Genomic DNA, 24,624 nt, shown 5'->3' with positions numbered 1-24,624 from the left:
TCTTAAATGGAAATGAAAGATATGTTGACATGTTGCCTAGTGTAAACCCTAGGAGGTTATCAAACATAGAAATTATGAACTTTTTTAACTTCTTAAGAGGTTATTAAACACAGAAACTAGGAACTTCTTTAACTTCTCAGGAGGTTATCAAACAAAGAAACCATGAACTTCTTACAGTAACTTCTATCTTCCCATATCTTATATTGTGTTAAGACTTCTATCTTAATTAGATTTAGAAGTCTTATAAATATAAGTCTCTCAAGCTAGATTTTATTATATTCACTTGCCCCTCTCAACCTCAACAAGGTGTGTTTCCTTTCTCTCTCTCTCTCTTTGTTTATGTTTTTCTCTCTCCCTTTCTCTCTTTATACCTCAGTTTCATAAATTTATTAATTTATGCCCATTACAGAAGTTATTCTTTATTACATTATTTTCACTTTCTTGAGTCCTACCGGCAGTGGTTAAGTAGGTTATTTATCATCACAAAGAGAAAGGTAGTTGCATCAACTTACCTCTATAGTAACACTTATATTTTTATGTGATTTTATTTTCTCATTGTTTATGGTTTTTGTGCACAACAACAACAACAAATTTCCATAAGCAAGGCTAAGAGTTAGACATCCAAAGCCTTGGTCGACATCTCTTAAATCAGTTAAAAGCAACTTGAGAGATACCCAACCCACCGCTACAAAACACTAATCGGTATGCCATTCTTAATTTCCCTTCATTCTCTCTTAATTTCCCTAATATTTATACCAAGCCATTCTTAATTTCCCTTTATTCTCTCTTAATTTCCCTAATATTTACATACGTAAAATGAACATTTTATAGGAAAAATTTATGCAAAATTTTTTTAGGTAATGAATTACATGTTTAGTAATGGAACCGGAGATTCGTTACGGAACCAAAAATTCTAATCATTATGTAATGGATTATGTTTGGTAAAAAAATTATTAGTATTATAATATTTATATTTTTTGTCTTAAAGATAGGAATATTATCTAAAACAATTGTGTTAGTAATTATCTTATAATATAATAAATATAAATCATATATAATAATATAATATTATTATATATAATATATTTAAAATAATAAATTATATATATATATGTATATAATATAAAAAAATGTATTATATATATTTTATTAATGTATATTTGTATTATATATAACATATAATAAATTTTTTCTAGTATAATAAATATTATTATATTATATATAATAAATAAATATAGTATATATTTATTATAATAAATATATATTATATGTAATATAATATTACCTTGTTGGAAAAAAAAATTCTAAACTTTTTTCTTTTTAACTTCCAAATTTTTTCTCCAAGTAAAAAATCCACGAGATATTTGATACCCTAATATAAGAACTGCAAAAATAGGTTAGGGAGAGGAATTAGTTTTTTTTTTTCTTTTTTTAATAAATATATGATATGAAATTATCAATAGAGATAAAAACATCTCCCATCATCCAACCTTGCTTATTTTATTGACAAGTGTCATTTCTTCAATTTTATTATCTATTTTTTTATTATTTATGAGATATGCATGTAAACACCTCTTTTTATGTCCTCTCACTTTCTCGCCATATTTGAAAGCACGTTTGATATACATGTCAATTTTTATGGCCTAACTCTCCATATTTAAAACTCTAATAGATATGTATGCAGTTTTTTTTGGGATGATCCCACATTAGATATATATAAGCAAGTTCTTCTTTTTATGGCCTCTCTCTCTTCCCAGTTACAATGTAGCGTTTCCCTTTTTCTTTTTCAGTGACCTTAGCCTTTCTCTCTCTTTCTATGCGGTGTGTCGCCCTTTGTCTTTCAACTTGGTTTTTCTCTCTCTCAACCTGGTGTATCTCTCTCCTTACAGTAAAGGTAAATGGTCTCCTTGTATACAGTCATAATTAGATAAAGTTTTATTCTCAACTCCAAACGTAACTGATCTAAACTTCGTGACAACCTTCTCGGGAAATGCATGGGTGGGCAATTTTTTCAGAAAAATATAATTTAAACTGTTGAAGTTGCTTCTTACAAAATTATTGAAGGGATCAAATGGTCTAAATTAACATTTGAGGGGTTGCATTTTATTTTTCATTTGTTTGTTTAGGGTTGAGAAGCCTCAATAATTACGAGCATTTCAATAATTTTATCCCTAGAGATCAGAATTGAAAGACAAAAATATAGTGTCTGTTTAGAATTACAAATAAGAATGTTCAGGTTCTTAAAGAGGAACAACTAAAGGTATTTATGTTATTTGATACATGCAAGGTATTTGGGTACCAAAACAACAATAATTCCCATAGTTGTGCCTCAACATTAACATGACAAGTCATGTTCTATTTGTGTTTAGAGCGGTCCAAAAGTTGAGAATTTGAACTGCCTGGATGCTTAATTCATTTTGTGTTACACGTAATTCAAAAGTTGGACTTTCAAAATTAATTTTTTTTTGTCTAACGATAAAAAATTTAGACTTTCGAACTACCCAAATACAAAAGCAATAAAAATAAAAACTCAAAAATTTTGAACTTCACCATGAGATGTCCAAAATACAGATAATTTTTTAATACTGAAATAATGGGTTCCTATGTAAATTTCACTTCAAAATAGTTATATATTCTTAAAATTTCATACGCATTTCATTGAGCATCAAGATGTACAATTTCATGTCCAAATCAAGAACTTTCCATTACACAATGGAAAGAGAAACAGTAGTACAACACGAGAGAGATCTAAGAACTTTTCAGATAGAGAAAGAAAACGAGAGAGATCTAAGAACTTTTCAGATCAACAAATAGGTAGAGGAGCACCATCCCATCCATGCAAACACTCCAGTAAAGGGTCAATGAGCTTCCCCTTGTTAATCGCCATGGAAACTTTATTGAACTCTTCCCCTGGAGACACAGTCCTCTCTCCCGATAGAAACCCAACCTCAAGCTCTGATCTCACAAATCGATACAATGGGTATGATCTGCACTCTCTAATTCTGTTTGGGATCATTGAATTTCCTTTCTCAATTGCCTCTCTAGTTAATTCAACCTCTTTAGGCAGATGGTTCTTCAACTCAAGCTCAAAATCCTCAATCTTCTGCAAAACCAAGATCCCAACTTCCTTCTTTGCAGCCATCACTCTTCCAAACAGCACACCTCTAAGCTTTTGTATCAATGGATAGTTTGGATTGCAAGGGTCATCTATATATGAAAACGCATACTCAGCCTCCACCACTCTAAGCAACTCTTCACAGAGGTTTGAGCCCGAGAGCTCGCCTTCAATGGTCGCATCTAGCACCTGTCGAGCCACTCGGCTCACGGCTCGGTTCACTGCACCCTGCAAGTTCTCTTCTATGTGCCTCAGGTCAATAGCTTGGCATAAGGCTACAAGGTAAGTAGAGGACATGAGCTTTAGTATTTCTACGGCTTCATTTGTCTTCCTAGCTGATATGAGCCCAAGAGAGTTAACATCCTGGTTATGTTGTTCGGCGCTCTGGACATGGTTCGTCACCGGATTCGCCAAGAATCCGAGCTCCGACATGTACGAAGCCATAGCTACTTCAGCACCTTTGAACCCAAAATCCAAGCTTGGGTTTGGACCCCCACTAAGGTTTGAGGGCAAACCATTGTTGTAGAAATCATTAACAAGCTCAGTGAACTGAGCAAACATGAGCTTGCCAATGGCTGCAAGGGCTAGCCTTGTGTTATCCATGGCTACCCCAATGGCTGTTCCTTGAAAATTTCCCCCTTGGATGGTCTTGTTCCTTGAGACATCAATCAATGGATTGTCATTCACAGAGTTGATCTCCTTCTGTATTGTCTCAGTAGCAGCTCTAATCACCTCAATCTGGGGACCAAGCCATTGAGGAGAGGTAACCATTGCATATCTATCTTTCTTAGGCTTTTGCGAGGGACTGGTTCCATGGAATTTGGCCACTCGGTTCATGTAAGAGCTCCCAGCTAGTATGTGCTCCATGATCGCTCCGGCCTCTATCTGACCAGGGTGGTGCTTGAGCTTATGGACGAGGTGGTCACAAAACTCGGGTTTTCCACCCATCGCCTCACAGAAAATGGCCGACAGCACTTCAGAGAGGACGGCAAGGATGTTTGCGTCGAAGAGGACCAGCGAAGCTAGTCCGGCGCCGACTGATGTCCCATTCACTAGAGCAACCCCCTCCTTGGGTCCAAGCTCAAAGGGACCATCACTCGTATTGGCCATCTCAAGAGCTTGCTTGGCCCCCACTATAGACCCATCAGGCGCTATGGCTTGCGCATTGGGGCGACAAATGAGTACCCCGGCGATGTACGAGAGGGGCACCAGGTCCCCCGATGCAGTGATGGTGCCCCTAAGAGGGACCAGAGGTGTGACACCAGAGTTAAGGAGAGCCACGAGAGCTCGCAAGATCTTCCATCGAATGCCCGAGTAGCCCTTCATGAGGGTGTTGGTGTGCACGATCATCGCCGCTCGAGTGGCCGAGACTGGCAATGCGGGGTTGTCGGCGTTGATGATACCTGCATTCAGGAAGCGGATGAGCTCGCGCTGTAAAGAATCTGCTTGATTGGTGCGGCGGTGAGAGCTGGCACCGAACCCTGTAGTGACCCCATAGGTGTCAGCACCCTTGGTGGAGCTCTCAGTGATCCATTGGCAACTGGCTGAGACATTGGACATGGACTCGGAGGAGAGGTCGACCCGGGGGCCAGAATTCGGGGCACCAGAGGAGACTGCAGCAACATGGGCGATAGAAAGGTCGGTGCCGGAGAGGGATATGGTCCGGCACCGGAATTCATCAACGAGTTTCTTGACCAGACTAAGGTGGCTGCCTTCGGCGAAGCTGCCCCAGTTCAGGGGATCAGTTGAAACAGATTTCATGGCTGAAATTGTTGGGAAGACGTGGGATCTTCTCTCCCTCTCATTCATGCACCCAAATTTATACTATTTTTCAAAGCTTTAAATTTTACAGTTTGAGATACAAAGGCTATTATTATAAATATTTTTAATATCGAAATCACATTTCTCAACAATTATAGGCGTCGGATTGTAAACATGTTATGGATCTATTGACACGTGTAAAGGGTAGGTGGAGGACTTTGATATGGGGAGTCAATTGTGAGGGCTGCCCAATTGTCAAGTGGTTTGGTAAGAGGTGACGTATGAAAACCCAAGCTTTAGCCTTCTTGATGACTTTGTTTCCATAAAATTCCAACTTTCAACAATCCAGTTACGATGTACCTTCAAATTTTATCATAATATATAATTTTGATGTAATTTATTTTTAAGATTATTTTAAAACCTATTTTTATATCTATTTATAAAATTTAAAATTAAAAAAATAATTAAAATCAAGTAGATCTATAAGTATATGAAAATCTTGAAAATTGACCGTCTAGATAATGTGTTGTAAGATGCGCTATTTTTAAGACTCAAAATCTTTTTTTTTTGCATAGTCACTCATATCGATGTCGAGATGATTAATTAGAGTGTTTTTCAATATTATAACAACCTTTTCTGATGGATTTTTGAGGTGCATCCATAGTTCTACATTTTAAGATTGCAACGTTATATAAACTTTTCCTTTTCTTGTATCCTCGTTTATTTAATAGTGGTGCCTTTGTTTGGCCTTCAATGTCTGGTTGAGGTATTTACCATTATTATTATTATTATTATTATTATTATTATTATTCTGAGTCGAGTAAGTGGGGAGAGGCCCCTACTTTTAGTAGAAATTGAGCCTAGGACATAACGTTGCAAATAGTTTTACATTAGAGAAATCAAAATATATCTCTTTATATTCATAATTACGGTGGCCTAGATCATTATTTCAAAATTCCTTGATATGGACCCAGTAACTTGTTCGAGTTTAAAAAATAAAAATTCAACACATAAATCAACATAAATCATAATGTTTTTCGTACTCTTTGGATTTGAAGACCCCTTCAACACATAAATCATAATGTTTTTCGCACTCTTTGGATTTGAAGACCCCTTCAACACATAAATCATAATGTTTTTCGCACTCTTTGGATTTGAAGACCCCTTCAACACATTAATCATAATGTTTTTCGCACTCTTTGGATTTGAAGACCCCTTCAACACATAAATCATAATGTTTTTCCCCTTCAACACAATAATCATAATGTTTTTCGCACTCTTTGGATTTGAAGACCCCTTCAACACATAAATCATAATGTTTTTCGCACTCTTTGGATTTGAAGACCCCTTCAAACACATAAATCATAATGTTTTTTGCACTCTTTGGATTTGAAGACCCCCATTGAGGTCTCAAGATCTAGTCCTTCTTTCTCGACCTTTTTTGTCTAGCCCTTTCTTAATGGAAAGATTCGAACACTCACCACATTGGACAGCAAGCTTGCATGCTGCCCAACGCGCCACTTGAATGTATTCTACATTCTATAAAAATTGGAACATTATTATATATAGGGTGTAGTTCGCATACAGATGCATATGTAGGTATAGAGATATGGTTTAACTGATACACACCTTCCATACATTTCGATGGCCATGATCGCATAGTAATTAAAAGGGCAAAACGGGTGATTTTCGGTAGCCAGTTTTGCTTCCCTCAGCTCGTCCCTCTGCCACACCAGGCTTGAGACTAGACGGGAAGAAGAGGAATTTAGAGAGAGAAAGAGGGGATCATTGATTAAGAGATAAGGAAGTGATGTTTAGGAATTTAGAGAGAAAAAAAGGGGAGAGTTGCGGTAAGTAGAGAGATAAGATGAAAAAAAGTTTAGATGGGAGGCTTTGGAGCCACGGGAGGAAGAGGAATTTAGAGAGAGAAATAGGAGAGAGTTGGGGTGAGTAGAAAAAGAAAAGGAAGATTGGAGGCTTCGGAGTTATAGGGTGTGCTTGAGCTGCAAGTTATTGAAGTTCAAAACCTTCATCAAAGTTCCCAGGCAACATTTCCAGGTCAAGATGCATCCAATTGATTTTAGCATGACGATCCTTTGTAGATCCACCCTAATGCCCATTTCAAACAAAAAGATAACGATTTCAGTGAGGTTTTTACATCGAGACCTCATGTTATTGAACCCTAAATCACCCATCCGCCTTTCTTTAATTTTCTCTCTCAAATCAGAACTAAATAATCGAATAATTGATTCAAATCGTTCATATTTCATCCATTTAGAAAAACCCTAAGGTGATTTTCGGATCAATTGAAAAATTTGTGGAAATTGATGGACAAATTTTTCCGTATATATATATATATATATATACATATCCAAAAACCATCACCCTACTTTCAGCATTGCATAGCAAGCATATTTTGGGCATTCTATAGGGCACCCGTGTGGGCAATCGCTTTAAATTTCACCCATTTGTAATAATTTTCACAAATTTAATACAATGTTAACCCTCAGAAAAAAAAAAATGGTCATCCAATTTTATTTTATTTTTTAATTAAAGAAGTTTTCTATTTGGTGTGAATCTTTTTTGTTTAACCTGAGTTTGCTTTTTTAAGTATTAATTACTGGTGAGGCAAAAAACCAAGGTGAGGCTAAAAGCCAATGGTTGAACTATCCTGAAGTTGTTGATAGATTGATAAGTGTATACACTCTTAAATCCGCTTGATTTGGGGATGGCTTTTGAAGTATGAGACAACTCTGTATTGATTGAGAAGTGTATACACTCTTAAATCAACTCAATTTGGGGATGGCTTTGGTTGAATTTGAGAAGTGTATACCCTCGTAAATCTGCTCAATTTAGGGATGGCTTTTTCTGTGAGATAGTTTTGTATTGATGTGAATGTAGTTATGATTTGGGGATGGCTTTTGTTGTACAAGACAAATTGAAGCTTTTGCTTACTCATTGAATCAACATAATTTGGGACTTACTCATTGAATCAACACAATTTGGAGATGGCTTTTGCTGTATGAGACAATTGTGAATCTAGGCTAATATTTATGGCTCAATTTGGAGATGGCTTTTGTTGTATGACACGTATTGATGCAAATGTAGTACCATGTGGCTCAATTTCATGTTAATATTTATGACTCATGTAGTACCATGTGGCTTTGTTTGACTTCGAAATAACTTGTTTTATTCTTTTCTTATTGATGGATGGTTTATGTAACTTTCAATTGGCTAACTGCATGACTCTTTGTCAATCCCATTTTCATTTATGCTTACTATCATTGCCTGTTTGATCTCTTGTTTTTGAGGATTTGAGGTACCGAATTTGAGGTACTTTGTAGCTTCCACCTAGGCCCTCAGATAAATTGATTTTTACTTTGGTTCTATAAGTTGAGTTAAGCAAAATGTTACCATTATTCATGATCTGGATTTCTTCGTTTATGTATAAATTGGTGGTTGGGAACCACAAAACCACTTGCTTGCATTTAAACTTTGATTCAGTAGTTTGATTATGAATGTTTTGAGGGCTATTTCCTCTATAATATGACTCCCAGAAAATAAAAACTTGATTTGTTGTTCAAAAAATATCATGTTCTTTTTCATTCTATGATTAAATTGTTTCAAATGACCTTCAATTCTAGTTATTTCCTCACATAAGATCCTTGATACTAGTCAACTAAGCCAATGTAACTGCTGAAAAACATTGTGGCCTTAATTCCATTGAAAAAATTATGGGTGTCAGTTCATTCTTAATTTTCTTATAATGGTTTCAATTCATTCACTATTTGTTATGATCATGAATTCTTCATACGACATCCTTTATTATTATTAATTTACACGGTTCATGTCTTAATCGAATATTTCATCCAATACTGTAAAGTACAGTATAAACTTAAAAAATATTGTGTACCGCAGTCCATTTGGGTCATGACCATCTGATAAAATGATGCCTGTTGACAAAGAGATGGAGAGAGATTAGGATGCAGCTTTGGGCTCATATCCTGTTCTTGCAAGTTTGTCTCTCCATCAGCTTCCATCATTTAATTGGACGTGCATGATTCTAATGGCTAGTCTTATAATAAGTATTTCTTCTAATTATTCATTTTTTGAAAATAATTGATTGCTATTTTTTATACTGATTACCATTTTTGGTTGATGTTGCTTATTGCACAATGATTTCAAAGTTGACATGAATTATTAAATTTTGTTCATCCTTCAACTGTAGATTGAGGGGCTGCAAAGATACCCAAAATATAGAACCCGGGTTGAGAGTCATATATACAATAACATGTGGGATGCTTTACGCAGTATAGTGCAAGCAGAGGGTTGGGCAGGTCTTTACAAAGGCATCGTCCCTTCTATTTTCAAGGCAGCCCTAGCAGGGGCGGTCACTTTTGTGGCTTACGAATACACATCAGATTGGTTAGAGTCCATTTTGACATGATATTGCTCTGATTCTTTTGCCATCTCATTCTTTTTTCTTATAACGCAAATCTCCAATCTTCACATTCATTGCCGCGTAAGCCTTTGTTCTATTTCTCACTTAACGTGAGAGCCATTTTTGAGGAGTTAGGTTCCCCCTCATTTTGACATGTTAGTGAGAAAATTGCATATGTAATTTTGTATTTGGAGCACCGATCCATGAGAGAAGCTTCTAGAAGATCCATGTAGACTCTCCAACCACAAAAATGTGGGATCTTTTGTTGCGGCCCGTGCCTGGGCACGAGAGAGAGAGAGAGAGAGATTTTGACCAGAAGGAAGTGTAATAGTTCTTTGTATAACATCTTTAATTGGTATTTATTCATATTTCTCTTGAGTGACGTTATTTCCATGCTTTTAGCAGATTTATTGTTATATTAGCTCTTCATCCCAGTCAATATTTTTGGATTGATGTTGGTGTACAAGAACAATGATTTAGGGAATTGAGCGATACCTCGTGCTCCAAACCGTTGTCGTAAGAAACATGGGTTTGGGTGGGGAAATCAGTCAAATTGAACGACTGACCTGACCTAGGTCTCAGTCTGGACCAAGCCCGTTGGCATGGCAAGTGAAGTTGCGGTCGGTCCGACTTGTATACATAAATTAAACCATTCAATGGTCAGGATTGTCAAAGGTATTCTGATAAAGTTCTTTACATAAAGTTTTATATGCATCAAAATGATAAAAGAAATTAAAAATAGAATTATGGGCACATCAGACAACTAGGTTTGTAAGATGAAATTTGACCCATTTGCCTGATAATGCTCCACCAGTAGACTAGCTTACTATATCATTTTCCGCATATTTTGCCCCACAAGTTGAACTCTCTCTAGGTGCAGCCGTCCCAGGACCCATACCTAGACCCAACCCATTTACAGCCCCAAGTCCCGGTTGGGCCAAAGAGTATAATTTCTTGACATGTTTTCAAGAAACCTCTCAACTCCATATCATTATTATACATCAGAATATTTGAGTGCAATGGGCCTATAGAAAGCTGTCTCTCCTCTCTCATGAAGTAACTGTTCTGGCAAAAAATAATAGTGGAAAGACTGAATGTTGAAAGGTTCTCTTTGACATCCTAGTTGCAGCATTAAAAGATATTCTCAAATTCAATCAACAATAAAAACCTCAAAATCCACCCCGAAATATTTCTTTCTCAGTGTTTGAATGAAAACCAATAAAATCAGCAGGTAACAATGGGCAACTTTACGAACTGTAGTTCCTCATATTACAAACTCTGACCAGCCCATGGTGGCACTCTAACAGCCAAACCAGGAAAAAGTCTCTCTTATTGCCATTTGTATGGAAAAGAAACATGGAGAAAATACACTACAAGAGAAATATTCAAGTGAGTTACATAAATACCAAAAAAGGGTAAAATTATATAATTGGGTTGGTAAAAAAGGGATTTGAAGTGATCTTTAATTTACTACATAGAAACTACATGTCATCTGCATGCAAATCTCATAACAAAAATTTACTCATGACAAAATTGGGAACAGGGGACAACCTTCCCTTAAACATCGTAGGTTTCCTAGAAAGAAAAAAAAATCACAGAAAATTAACTTGGACTCATAACCCATTCTTGCCATCTCCATCCAATGCCATCCTATAAACCATATATCATGAAATCCTAGTTTGTATATAGTATTATACAATATTGTTCTCAAGTACCATCCATACGAAATATAGATTCTCAAGCAAAAATTTCATTCACAATATAAGAGAGAAATACAACCTCTTCCTAATTTAGCCACACCTGCCACACCAAATACAACATCAAGCCACACTTGCCACGTCTATTACAATTCAAAATATCCATTTACCACGACTGCCACACCAAATACATATTCTTAAGTAGCACTCTCAACCACTACTACATTCTCCAAAGATCTTCCACAATAACCGCACCAAATACACATTCATCTATCTTTTCAACAACAACACCAAATACATCATATATAATCCATGTACGAGAATGAGAGAGAGAGAGAGAGAGAGAGAGAGAGAGACGGCTTTCATAATAGTAAATGGCAGAAACTGAGAGGAGGGTTGGTCTCATGTGCTTCATTATGAAAGACCTTGAGAAAGCACACGTGTACACATGATGTTACAAACATTGGTTAAACATGTAAATCTAAAGTAAGTTCCACATCAAATGCATTGAATTATTATAACGTTAAGTGACAAGAGGAGGGAAGAACCATGCATGTTGAAACAATGAGCAAAATTGAATACTCCAAAAGTGTGTGTGTGTGTGTGAGAGGGCGAGAGAGAGAGAGAGTGTGTGTGTGTGTGTGTTAGAAAGATCAACATTTGAGTTCGTAAGGCATCAAGCATACAAAACTTATAGTTTCAAGTTAGGTTTCCTACTTGTTCATACAAAATACCCATGTATTTGAAGGGCATTATTTTTACATTTTTGCAATGATTACATATAAAAAAAAACTATCCAACTAGATATCAAAAAATTATCAAAAAATTATATAATTACATATCAAAAAATGTGTAATTAGGCATAAAAAAACTTAAGGTTGTAGATATCAAAAGCATAAATAAATCATTGTCAATTCAAAAGCTAATCATTGTTGCTCCCTAGCCACATCATAGTGGGTGTTACTCGCCCATCCTTGGGAGTTAATTGTGCTTTCAATGTAGCACCCCTGTACCAAAATAGAAAACAAGGAACAACTCAATGATAGTGGATTACCATGGAAAAAATTTCATGATTAAAACCCATTTCAATCTGCTCACCATAGAATTATTTAACCATAAGCATTAAGAAAAGGGAGGTCTGCTCAAAGCTAAATAGCAAGTTAGATATTCAAATGTTAGAGTTTGAAAAGTAGCAAATAGACATGAAAACATCCACAACAATTAAACTTGATGTTTTAAAATTGAAACAATGCATTAGCTTAAAAACAACAAGATTTAAAAACTTAAGCTCACAAATACAAAAAATGACATATCATACCGTGTGCTGCACAAAGAGAGATATTTACATCTATCATGACCTATAACCCAACATCCCTTGCACTTTCTTTTACTCGTTTTCTTCTTATGCGCAGGTTTCAAACGTAAATGGCTAGGCCGCCCCTTTGGCTTTGTATAAATTGGAGCCTATATGGTCACATGTGGATTTGAAACCACAGAGAGGATGGGTGTCACACAAGGGGATCCTGTGTATGCAGGGCTGCTATGGGTAGGAGATGCTTGTATTGCAGAAGCCATTTCCATGTCAATTCTAGCAGCAACCTTATCACATGCCTCATCTATAACCATCTTTGCATACTCATACAAACCTACACTCACTGCACCATTTACTGATAGAATGTTGCAACATCGAAATAGATCATTGTAGCGTGTTGAATAGGTATGCTCACAGTTAGGTTGTACTTGAACTCCATGACTATTACGAGCAATCCCCTTTGTAGTCAATCTTTTCATTATATAGTATTGGGGTAATTCAAAAATAGTTTTTAGAAAAAACACCTTGAGCATATGACTACAAGGGATACCCATTCACTCATATAGATGACAACTATATGTTGCTTTCTCCTCAGTGTTCCTGAATGCGACCATGTGAGCTCTGTGACATACCCCATATTATTTCAAACTTGGACTTCACAAGTAAGACTAATGCCTTCCATCAACTTTGGCTGAAAGAAGTTCGAAAAGATAGTTGGGGTATAAATTTCAACCATCTGCTTCTCCATGCGAGAGGCAGTCTTCATAACTGGTGTCTTGTTATGAGATTTAAAGTCTACATTGTTTTCATCAACAAATTTTTTGTCAATTAATTCTTGTAGTTTGCCTACAAATGTAGTCAAGTTGGTATGTTAATTCACATATGCCTTGATGCCTTTGTTCATAGCTTCACTTCTTTCACTTGTCCTATTGCTAGCAAAGAAGCAGTCTTGTAAATATACATCTACCCACTGATGTCGAATTTCATACAAAAACCGCAACCATTCATTATTCTTTAAATCATATTTTTCTATCATTCTTGGCCATGTGTCTTCAAATTCATTTATAGTGGTGCACTGGTCAATATATTTATAGAATTTTGTATGCAAGGATGGATGTTTGCGCTCAACTTGTGCTATTTTTGGTTCAAACTTTTGTGTAATATGCCATCTACACAAGCGATGTCGGGACTCTGAGAACACCTTTTTTATTACGAGGATCATCGCCTTGTCTTGGTCTATGACGATTGACTTAGGTTGACACCCATTCATCACCTCAAGCCACTTTGTAAATAGCTATGCAAAAGACTCTTCATCTTCTTTATGGAGTAACGCACAACCTACGAATATAGTCTTTGTGTGGTGGTTCACTCCTAAAATTGGGGCACATGGCACTGATAGACATTAGTTTTGTATGTGGTAACGAATATGATGATCTTCTAAATAACTCATCAGCAATTCTCGATTTCGTATCAATCCATAGTACTTGCATAGGTGCCCTTCTTCATCAACTTGCATTCTATATGCAAATAACAGGTTTTCAGCAATCTTAGTAACAAAGAACTCCATCAACCCCTCTGCAACCCCTCCTATCAACTTTGAATCTTTTCTCTGACTTCTGTAGATTTCATTCTTGCAGTCTATTTCAATAAAAGGGAGACTCCTTGGGCCACCAGCCTGAGTACTAAGCACTTTTGTTATCTTCGGTGCAGTTAATGCACATGAGTTATACATATGGATCATTCGCCTTGTGTGCTCTGGAATTTCACGATGTGATCAAAGGAGATGAACTTTGGATGGTGAAGTTTAAGGCATAAGAATATTATTTATTGTGCGCCACAATGATCCAAAAACCATCTTCATTCTTTTTTATTCTTAGTAAGGCTTCCTTGTTTGGGGTCGTGTGTGATTCCCCTCGTATTTCTTATGTTGATAACCTTCTTTTGAACATACATATTCACAAGCAATGACTGACCCATCTTTCCTTGATCGACGAGTCAAAGAATTCTTAACACTAAAACCCTTTTTTTTGCATATTTGTTATAAAAGTCAAATGCATCTTTATGGGATTCAAATCACATACCCTCGTTAGGCACATTATCACTAAGTTCAAAACCTTGAGGCTCGTCCATGTTAGTCTCAGATGCATCCTTTGTATATTGGCATATATCAAACTTGTTGCTGCCATCACTATCGAAATCATTAATATCCTCCATTTCATTGTGATAACCTAAATCATCATAGTCCACTTCTGTTGGGTAATCCCCAATAGGAGTTTCTGCCTTCGTACTTCTCTCGGTCCCACTACCAATTGACTACTTCCTAACTGCAAGTCAATTGTATACCTTGTGTCCAAGTTCATGTCCATTCTATTTTATAAATCTATAACATGAATGAGAAAAGCAATTAGAAGATTCATCTACCAACTTTAAATTATATAATTATTTAGAAAATCTCAAAGTTTTCATTAAACACTTCCATCTCATTACAACAATTGCTATCATTGCTCATATTACTCTTTAGCAATCTATCGTTACTTTGTAGCACTATTAATATTATTTAGTGGTAAACAATATCAAATACATAAATATTAGCAATTTATCTTTCTCAAAGTAAACAATATCATCGAATTTATAAATATTAAACATAAAATATTAGAAGGGTGTTTAAAAGAACTCATAAATGGTACTACTTATAACAACATAGAATATCGGTAGAAATATCTCCTGTTGTTAACATAAAGTGCTAAAATCATTTAAAGACAACAAAGACATAATCAATCCTCATTTTGGAAAATACTTATCAGCAATCAATTGTTTGTTGTTTATATGGTCTAGTAAAAAATTATCGCTAGCTATCATCACAACTTCATTACATCTCTTAACTATTTAAAGACAATAAAAAACCCTGTAAACTACATGGGCAAAAATAAAATAAGTTGCTAACAAAGCAAACTCAGCTTAAAGAAAAAAGATTCACACCAAATAGAACACTTCCTTGGTAAAAAAAATTGGATGACCATTTTTTTTTCTGAGGGTTAACATTGTATTAAATTTGTGAAAATTATTACACAAGGGTGAAATTTAGAAAGACAACCCACATACGGTTGCCCTATACAAAAAGGGATGCCCAAAAAATGTTTGCTATGCCATGATGGAGGTTTTTGAATATAGAACATGAATATATATGTAGAAATTTGTGCATCAATTTCTACAAATTTTTGAATTGATCCAAGAAATGACCTTAGGGTTTTTCTAAATGGATGAAATATGAACAATTTGAATCAATTATTATATTGTTTGGTTCTGATTTGAGAGAGAAAATTAAAGAAACGCAGATGAGTGATTTAGGGTTCAATAACAAGAGGTGTGCATCACTTTCTACAAATTTTTCAAATGATTCGAAAAATGTCCTTAGGGTTTTCTAAATAGATGCAATATGAACTATTTGAATCAATTATTACATTGTTTGGTTTTGATTTGAGAGAGAAAATTAAAAAAAGGCAGATGGGTGATTTAGGGTTCAATAACAAGAGGTCTCGATGCAAAAACCTCATTGAAATTGTTTTCTTTTAATTTGAAATGCGCATCATGGTGGATCTATAAAGGATCGTCATGCTAAAATCAATTGGATGCATCATTACCTGAAGATGATGCCTAGGAAACTTTGATGAAGGTTTTGAGCTTCAATAACTTGCAACTCAAGCTTATGACTGCAGGCCCTATACCCCCGAAGCCTCCAATCTGAACTTCTCTTCCTCTTCTTCCTCTACTCACCCCAACTCTTCCCTATTTCTCTATAAATTCATGTTCTTCCTGTGGCTCCAAATCCTCCGATCTGAACTTTTCTTCCTCTTCTCTCTCTACTCACCCCATTTCTCCCATTTTTCTCTCGTTATAAATTTTTACCCATGTGTGGATTGCCTCATAACTTGGGAGATCTCTACTTACCCCAACTTTCCTCATTTCTCTGGTATTAAATTTCACCTGTGGGCTGTCTCATAGGTTGAGGGGGTAGAGAGAGAGAGAGAGGGTTGGACGATAGTGAAAATTACAGGAACATCTTGGGATGAGAGGGTAGAAAGAGAGAAAACGTGAGAGAGAATTGCACACAATGAAAAAATTTTGGAGGGAAATGATTCGTAGAGAAAGAAATAGAGGGAAAAAACAGAAACCGGAGGTTGCTGGTATATGAAATGCTTTTTTGAGGTTTGGTCAAATATCTCAACCATCTAATTGATTGGACGAGCGTTTAAAAAATCGCCGAGTCGAACCGGACTCGCCCGGTTCGACTCGGATTTCACAAAAATGGACCGGATCGTTTCAAGAGAGAACCGGACGATTCCGCACAGTGACTCGCCGATTCACTGTGCGGAATCGGCGAGTCCGTGAAGAACACGGGTTGCACAGTGTTCTTCACGGATTCTTTCAAATTTGTCATTTTTTGATCATTTTTTTTGTTTTTTTTGGCATGTGATCTGATTTGCAGGCTGTAAACAGCTTTATTCAGCTTTTTCAAGAATTAAATGGTGGAAAAATTAGTTGTTTTTTTATCACAAAAATTTCGGGGTTTAGGGTTTCCGCCTTTTCTGAAATTTCATGCCAAATAGGGCATGAATCTTTCAAAATTTGTAGGCATTTTGATCTTAAAGCTGTGAATCAAAACCTTTTGTTACTAATTTGTGATAATCGTTGAGAAAAACTGAGTTTTTTGGAGATTGAAGGCTTCGGTTCACAAAAACAGGTAAGAACTTTGGGTTTTTTTTTTTTTTCCGCCATTTGATTTATTTCACGGCATATTTTGAACAAAATGAGTTCAATAATTACGGTTTTTAATCTTTATTGTGTCTAGTATGATTTAAAATTTTCAATTTTACATAATCTAGTCAATTACAGCAAGAAATTTGATATGAACAGTGAGATGTCTGCGGAACCGAATTCCGCTGTTTTTTTTTTTTTTTTCCGCCTTTTGATTTTGTTTTCATGATATATTAGAAATAATGTGTTAGAAATTTAGGTTTTTGATTCCTTATATTGTTGTTTATCAGAAAATATACTCAATTGGATGTAATTTATTCACTTAGAGGTGAATTTTACAGTTAAAATCGCTTATGTAAAACGAACTCTGTGAAGAACATTTTTTCTTTTCTTTTTTTTTCTTTTTTTTTTTTTTTTTTTTTTATTGTAGCCCATGATAGAATTTTTTGTAATCCATGATCGAATTTTTTGTAATCCATGATCGAAATGTTTGTCTTTTTTTCTTGTAATCCATGATCGAATTTTATTTTTTATTTTTGTAACCCATGATAGAATTTTTTGTAATCCATGATCAAATGTTTTGTAATCCATGATCGAAATGTTTGTTTTTTTTTGTAATCCATGATTGAATTTTTTGTTTTTTGTTTTTTATGTAACCCATGATAGGGTTTTTTGTAATCTATGATTGAATTTTTTGTTATCCATGATGTAAATGTTTTTTTCTTTTTTTGTAATCCACGATCGAATTTTTTGTTTTTTTTTTTTTTTGTAATCCATGATCGAATTTTATGTAATCCATGATCGAATTTTTTGTAATCCATGATAGAATTTTCTGGAATCCATGATCGACTTTTTTGTAATCCACGATCGAAATGTTTGTTTTTTTTACTTGTAATCCATGATCGAATTTTTTGTTTTTTGTAACCCATGATTGAATTTTTTGTAATCCATGATCGAATTGTTTTTTTCTGTTCTTGTAATCCATGATCGAATTTTTTGTTTTTTTATGTTTTTTTTTTTTTTTGTAATCCATGATCGCATTTTATGTAATCCATGATCAAATTTTTTGTAATCCATGATCGAATTTTTAGTAATCCATGATTGAATTTTTTGTAATCCATGATCGAATTTTTTGTAATCCATGATCAAATTTTTTGTAATCCATGATCGATTTTTTAGAAAATTTATGATTTTTTTTTTTTAATCCATGATCGAACTTTTTGAAAATTTGTTAATTTTTTTTTTTAATCCATGATCGAATTTTTTGAAAATTTGCTGTACTTTTTTTTTTTTATTTCTTTTTATCCATGATCGAATTTTTTGAAAAATGATGATTTTTCGAAAAGATGTGAAAATCGTGATAAAGTTTTGATTATCATGATGTATTAAACATTTAAACCCAATTTTTAATTTTTATTGTTTGAGTTTGCTGTAAATTTTTTTTTTTTTTTTTTCCATGATCGAATTTTTTGAAAAATGATGATTTTCCGAAAAGATGTGAAAATCGTGACAAGGTTTTAATTATCATGAGGTATTAAACCATATTTTAAATTTTTATTGTTAAAGTTTTTGTTGAAAAAATTGTATGTTGATGGATTATTTATGCAAAAAAATGCATGTTATTATATTTTCAATACAAAACTGTATTTTTTTTATCTGTTGTTCATGGATTTTTTAGTTGGAATGACTGATGTTAGCCGGCTCTTTGAAGAATTGTTTTTATTATTAATTTTTTAATACAAAGAATGTATGTTCTTGATAATTGAGTTGTAGCCATGTTTGGAGCTTGCATTTTGTATTATTCTAAATGTTTGTAATTGATATGTACGAAAATGAATTGTTTTTAGATCGAATCAATGAATTGTCAAATGAATTCAATCAATGGCATCAGCGTGACCAAGAAGAACAATAACGTCGTCTATCATTTTATTTTTAGATCGTATGTTACTAATTTTATGCTTTATTGTAGTCCATGTATGTTGATATACTTATTCCATGATAATTCTATGTTTATCCTTTTGTGTGATGTAAATTAAATGTTGAATGGCGGTTCATGCAGGGAAAGAACATATCAATATTCGCATATTCATTCAAAAACATGAAAATTCTTAATGGAGTACCCTCATTTTTTATTGAATTCCTAAAAAAAAATATTTATAATGAATTTTAATAATTTTTTCTGATTTTTTTGAAGCTTTATTCTGACCGATTCACCCGATTCCGATCCGGATCGCCGATTCACCGATCCGGATCGCCGATTCGCCGATCCGGATCGATTTTTGGAAAGCCCGATCCGGGTCACCGATCCGGTTTTTAAACCATTGGATTGGACGATTGATAAGGGTGCATCCGTATGTGTTGTGATAAGGATGCATCCGTATTGAAACTTTTCTCTTATATATAACTATTAAAAAGTTATGTACAGTGTACTCGGGGCAAACTTGCTTCTCCCTGAGCAAGTCTGAGTAGACCTGGCCGAGTCTCAAAACACTGGCATATGATTTTGATGAACTCACATAATTATGTCAGAGAACTGGGCAAATCTATAAGGGGATCGATCAATCCAAATAAGTTGAATTTGGTTTCCATTCAAATTATTTTTTCTATTTTTCAGTTTTTATGTTTTCAAAATTAACTAATTATTTTATTTTTTTGGGACCAATTCACATATTGGAGAGCTAGTCTTGTTCACCTCTACACTAGATTTTTGAAAGGCCAATTAGCATCGTCGATTTGCTTTCAAAAGCACTGATCCAGGATTATCAGCCAGCGAAGTTTTGTATCTACAATCTATCTCTAAGGTGGATTTTTGAGAAGTGGCGGCACTTAAATAGGTGAATCCGCTGATGCACCAAAACCCATCCGACATAGTCTATCTAAGTAGTTTGATTATGTTAGTTTCAGTCTCTGAACCCCCAAATAAGTACGTGTGGTGTTTCCCAATATGGAGTATGTATCCAAATTCTATCCACAATCAGGAATAAAAAAAAAAATACAACCTTAAAAATGTAGTCATACGTGTTATGGTGCAGTTTGTATATAGCTGAGGCTCTAAACAATCAAAAAAAAATGCACATTCAAATAGTGTCCTGAAATGTGATTTCAATACTGAAAATCTATGTGATAATCTTAAAATATATTTTATATCTAATTATAAAATTTCAAGCTTAAAAAACTGTGTAGATTGAGCAGATCCATGAAAACTTGAAAAATTTTGAAAATTGGTTGTAATGCACTATTTCTACAACTTGAAATTTTTTTTTTATTCTCATGTTCATGCATCGTGATGTCGAGATGATCAATTTAAAGATAATTGAGCATCAAAACAACCTCTTCTAGTGAAATTTTGGAGGTGCGCTCTAATTTGATTGTTTAGAGCCTTGCACTTATATAAACTTTTTCTTGCATCTTACTCCAAATTTATATGACACATAAATGAATTTACAATGATTTGAGATGTTTTTCGACCCACTTTAATAATATTTGAATAATTCATCTCTGAAGCGATAAGGAAAAGTCTATAAAGAGAATATATAAGGAAAAGTCTATAAAGATAATATTTACTTTTAGGGTGCAGTTTGCATACAAATGCATCTGCACCTTCAAATTTTATCATTTATATAATTTTGATGTAAAATGTTCTTAGGATTATTTCAAAATCTATTTTTATATCTAATTATAAAATTTTAAATTTAAAAATTGGTTAAAATCAAGTAGATCTATAAACATATGAAAATCTTGAAAATGGACGGTGTAGATAATATATGGTAAAATGCACTATTTTTTGGACTTAAAATCCTTTTATTTTTCATAGTCATATATCTCAATGTCGAGATGATCAATCAAAAGGTTTTTCAACATTAAAACTACCTTTTCCGATGGACTTTTGAGGGACCTCCGTAGTTCTACATTATAAGGTAGCATCCGTATATAAAAACTTTTTCCTTACTTTTAATGTACAAGATGCTCAAAATCTCTCTTGTCCGTCAGATTTCAAATCGGGTGGTTTTCAATGTGTCAATGACTAGACCCAAAGTTAAAAATAAAAATAAAATAAAATAAATAAATAAATAAGAATTTTATGACATACCCTAAGCCATTCAAATTGCCATATAATTGTAGGAGCAGTTGTAACGTCCTTGTAATGAGGATAAATGGCCTCGTAGTATATAATCCCAAGTGATAATAACAAACTCAATATAGGCACACCATACATCAAAGTATATATACCAAAAATTTATATCAATAGTCCCAATTTAATATAGGGAAAGATGCTAGGGTCATGGTAATAGCACTCTCATACCTCAGAAACATGTTGTAGTTTCTATTTATATTTACAACACCATTTATACCTTCAAAAAAATTAACTTCCAGTTGTTTTCCACTGATTTACCCAAAAAAAAATAATAATAATACACCCCTGGAGAGTTGAAGTGGTTCAATAAATGCACATGTTAAGCACTCACACTCTCTCTCTATAAATGTACATGTTATAAACACACACACTTTCTCTCTCTCTCATATTTCCAACGGCTGCACATTTTCAAATTGGAAGCCACTGTTGCACAAAAACAAAAAAAAACAAAAGGCAAACATGCAAAGCGAAATGTGGCAAAAATACCAAGAATTAAGCATGGGCCATTTCTCCATTATTTCAGGGTCAGGATTTCAACAACGTAACGCCAGCCTGCATATTCTCAGAGGAATCTCAACACTTTTACGAACACAACCACGTATGCGATGATTAAAAAATGCACAAATTTTTCTTTTTGATAGAAGTTTACAAAATAAGTAAAATTGATTTCAATAGAAATTAAAATTCTTAGTGTTAACGAATTAGCCTTGGGCCTGGTCTTCTCGGCCCTGGGCATATTTGGCTGAGTGGATTGGCTCGAGTAATAGACAATGCCAAAAAATTTTGAAAAAAAAAAAGCAAAATATATACAAAAAAATATAAAGGTAGTAAAAGTTTAACAATACAAAAACCAACCTTAAATAAGCTTAAAAAAGTATAGAAAAATAAATATTAAAAAATCAATTTATAATTGGGGACATTTCAGAAGATATAAAAATAGAGATTATAGCAAAAAAAAAAAAAACTCATCAATCTCTGAAAAAAAACCCAAATATACAACAATCCCATATTGTTTTTTACTAATTTTGGGATTAAAAAAATTTATGTTTCTTGTACTATACAACTAGGGGCCGAGGAATTTAGCCAAGTTCAATCGGTCTTTAATCTGATTGAAAAAGAAATGAAGAATTCAATGCAATACTGAAACTAAAAATTCACAGAAATGTTATTAACTCCCAATAAGCTTGAAACATGACATTCTATGAAGAACAATATGTTCTGTAATGGTGGACTGTAAGTTAAGGGGAAAATAGAAAATAAAAAAAACCCTCTGAGAGAGAGTCACCCAACACATATTGAGTGATAAGAGACAGAGAGGGAGACCCCAAAACCCTGCTAAACCAGATTTAGAGAGAGAAAGAAGCCAAGAAACCCCAAACCCCATTCTAATTGCAGAGAACACATCTTGTGATCCCCAAAATCAAACAAGAGATCGCCACGAAGAAAAGTGTGACGAAATCCATCGACGACCATTTCTTCACAGGCTTCGTCTCCACCCTCAAACTCTTAGCCCTCCTCAATGCGTCGACCTCCTTCAAGAGATCAAAATCCACACCCTTCTTCTTCAGTTCTTGAACACACTTCAAAAGCAGCTTCCCATCCTCTTTTTCTCTCTCTAAAAGCTTCTCAATGTGAGCCTCCATGTCCATCTTATACCTTATGGCCCAAATCATGGCCAGAGAACACAAAAGACCAGAAACAGAGGGGATCCAAACCCTTCTGCAAGCCTTATCCGGATCTCTAGCCGAAGCAGTGTACAACAAAACAAGAACAATGGCATGGAAGATAAAGTAAAAACAGTAGAGCTGGGTGATTTCTTTCCTGGTTCCGTCAATTTTAGACTCATTTAAGGCGATCCTCTTGAAGATGAGTTCCTCTTCTTTGAGCCATTGTTTCAGAAGCAGCTTGTGAGTTGAGCTCTCTGCGATTTGCTGTAATGGGTGGGGTTTTTCTTGTCTAGGGATGTGGGTTTCGTGGCCCCCCATTGTTGCAGAAGAGGACATCATTTCAAAATAGTTGCAGAGAGAGACCAAACTCAATGGGAAACAAAACAGGGGATATATATATATATAGAGAGAGAGAGAGAGAGAGAGAGAGAGGCACGATAATTTGTCGAGAGAGAAGAATCGATGGAAAAATCCAGCAAAGAAGTGAGAGAAAGCGTGAAAGAGAGAGAGAGAGAGAGAGAGAGAGAGAGAGAGAGAGAGAGAAAGCACAAGAATGAAGAGAAAAAAACGTTTTGTTTGAGGGGGTGAGACTTTGGGGAAGGACCTTTAACGGACAAATTTTGGTTTCTAACGGTCGGATTCGACACCTGGTGAGTTTGAAATTCCAGGACCCGTTTAGGGTTTAGCCATTTAGTAGGGCTTATCAGGGGATGAGGGGTGGAATATTAGTTAGAGGATCTGCGTTAGGGTTGGGACCTTGGCTAAAAACCACCAGCTGTGCGGTTCTTGAGAAATAAGTCAAATTAAAGGAAAAATGGTTTGATAGTGCTGCAGCCTCACCTCATAACTCACCTCATAACTGATGGAGAATTGCAATTCAAGCTTTAAAAAACTTTTATATCGATCATATTGGCTTGATCATGATGGTTGTGGAAACAAATTCGGATTTCAAGTTCTTAAAATAGTGTATTGTAATAAATTATCCAAACTTTTTTTTTCGTCCTAAAAATAAGTATTCATAGATTCATAAGATCTTTAAAAAAAAAAAATAGTTTTAAATTTCATTTTCAATATTAGAAATTGATTTTAAAACCACCATGGAGATTTTCATTGCCGAAAGTTCTTTTCAAGCAAAGATTTGAGGTGAGGCTTTATTTTGTTTCCATAGAGCCAAGGCCTTATAGAAACCTCATACCAAATTAAAACCCTAAAGGGGCACCTATTGAAATGGAGATTGTCAAAAAGGAAGAGCTGCACTATCAAATTAAGTAGAACCGCACCTCAAAACTCATCAAAAATTGTAGTTTTGATTCAGGAAAACCTTCAAATTAATTTTCTTGAAGGAAAAAAAATCACCCTAAAAATGAGTGTTCACAAATATGTTAGATAAGTACCATTTTTTAAGCTTCAAATTTCATAATCAACCTTAAAATTGATTTTAAAACCATCATGAAGATTTCCAATTCCCAAAATGCTTTCCAAACGAGGATTTGAGGTGAGGTTTCACTTTGTTTTTATGAAGACTCCGTCTTATAGAAACTACATCCTTCTCAAAAACTTATACTAGAGATAGATTTTGGACTTAAAATTTTATATATTTTCAACTACCATGATTATAAATTCTAAAAAGGAATGTGGATGTGTTTTAGGCTCTAAATCCTTCTCTAAGATGGATTTTTGGAAGGGGAGTAATTAGAATAGGAACCTAGCAAAACTTTTCTAATAAAAAGGGGAAAAGTTT

The 24,624-nt window shown here is 34.6% G+C and overlaps 2 protein-coding genes and 1 long non-coding RNA gene across 3 annotated transcripts; 1 reads left to right on the top strand and 2 right to left on the bottom strand.

Moving 5' to 3' along the window:
* Nucleotides 1-2,633: 2,633 nt before the first annotated feature.
* On the bottom strand, nucleotides 2,634-5,068 carry LOC18443160 (phenylalanine/tyrosine ammonia-lyase 1). Its single transcript, XM_006853353.4, has one exon. The coding sequence runs from the start codon at nucleotides 4,922-4,924 to the stop codon at nucleotides 2,804-2,806; it is 2,121 nt and encodes a 706-aa protein (XP_006853415.3). The 5' UTR covers nucleotides 4,925-5,068; the 3' UTR covers nucleotides 2,634-2,803.
* A 534-nt stretch (nucleotides 5,069-5,602) lies between these two features.
* Nucleotides 5,603-9,695, top strand: LOC148783060 (uncharacterized). The gene is made up of 2 exons (XR_016048986.1): nucleotides 5,603-6,934; nucleotides 9,105-9,695. It is a non-coding gene; the product is annotated as an uncharacterized LOC148783060 (long non-coding RNA).
* Nucleotides 9,696-22,357: 12,662 nt separating this feature from the next.
* Nucleotides 22,358-23,457, bottom strand: LOC18443159 (uncharacterized). The gene has a single exon (XM_006853352.4). It carries the CDS (start codon nucleotides 23,220-23,222, stop codon nucleotides 22,602-22,604), a length of 621 nt encoding a protein of 206 aa, XP_006853414.4. The 5' UTR covers nucleotides 23,223-23,457; the 3' UTR covers nucleotides 22,358-22,601.
* Nucleotides 23,458-24,624: the final 1,167 nt, after the last annotated feature.

This window comes from Amborella trichopoda, chromosome 2 (genome assembly GCF_054954075.1).
Source record: "Amborella trichopoda isolate Santa Cruz 75 chromosome 2, AtrichopodaSantaCruz75HAP2 v2.0, whole genome shotgun sequence".
Classification (NCBI taxonomy): Eukaryota; Viridiplantae; Streptophyta; class Magnoliopsida; order Amborellales; family Amborellaceae; genus Amborella; species Amborella trichopoda.
The sequence above is the reverse complement of the archived record's forward strand: the minus strand, read 5'-3'. Positions and strand labels throughout refer to the sequence as shown.

Excerpts from the sequence above, each read along its gene's own strand:
- LOC18443160 (XM_006853353.4), bottom strand. The coding sequence starts at position 4,924 with ATGAATGAGAGGGAGAGAAGATCCCACGTCTTCCCAACAATTTCAGCC.
- LOC18443159 (XM_006853352.4), bottom strand. The coding sequence starts at position 23,222 with ATGATGTCCTCTTCTGCAACAATGGGGGGCCACGAAACCCACATCCCT.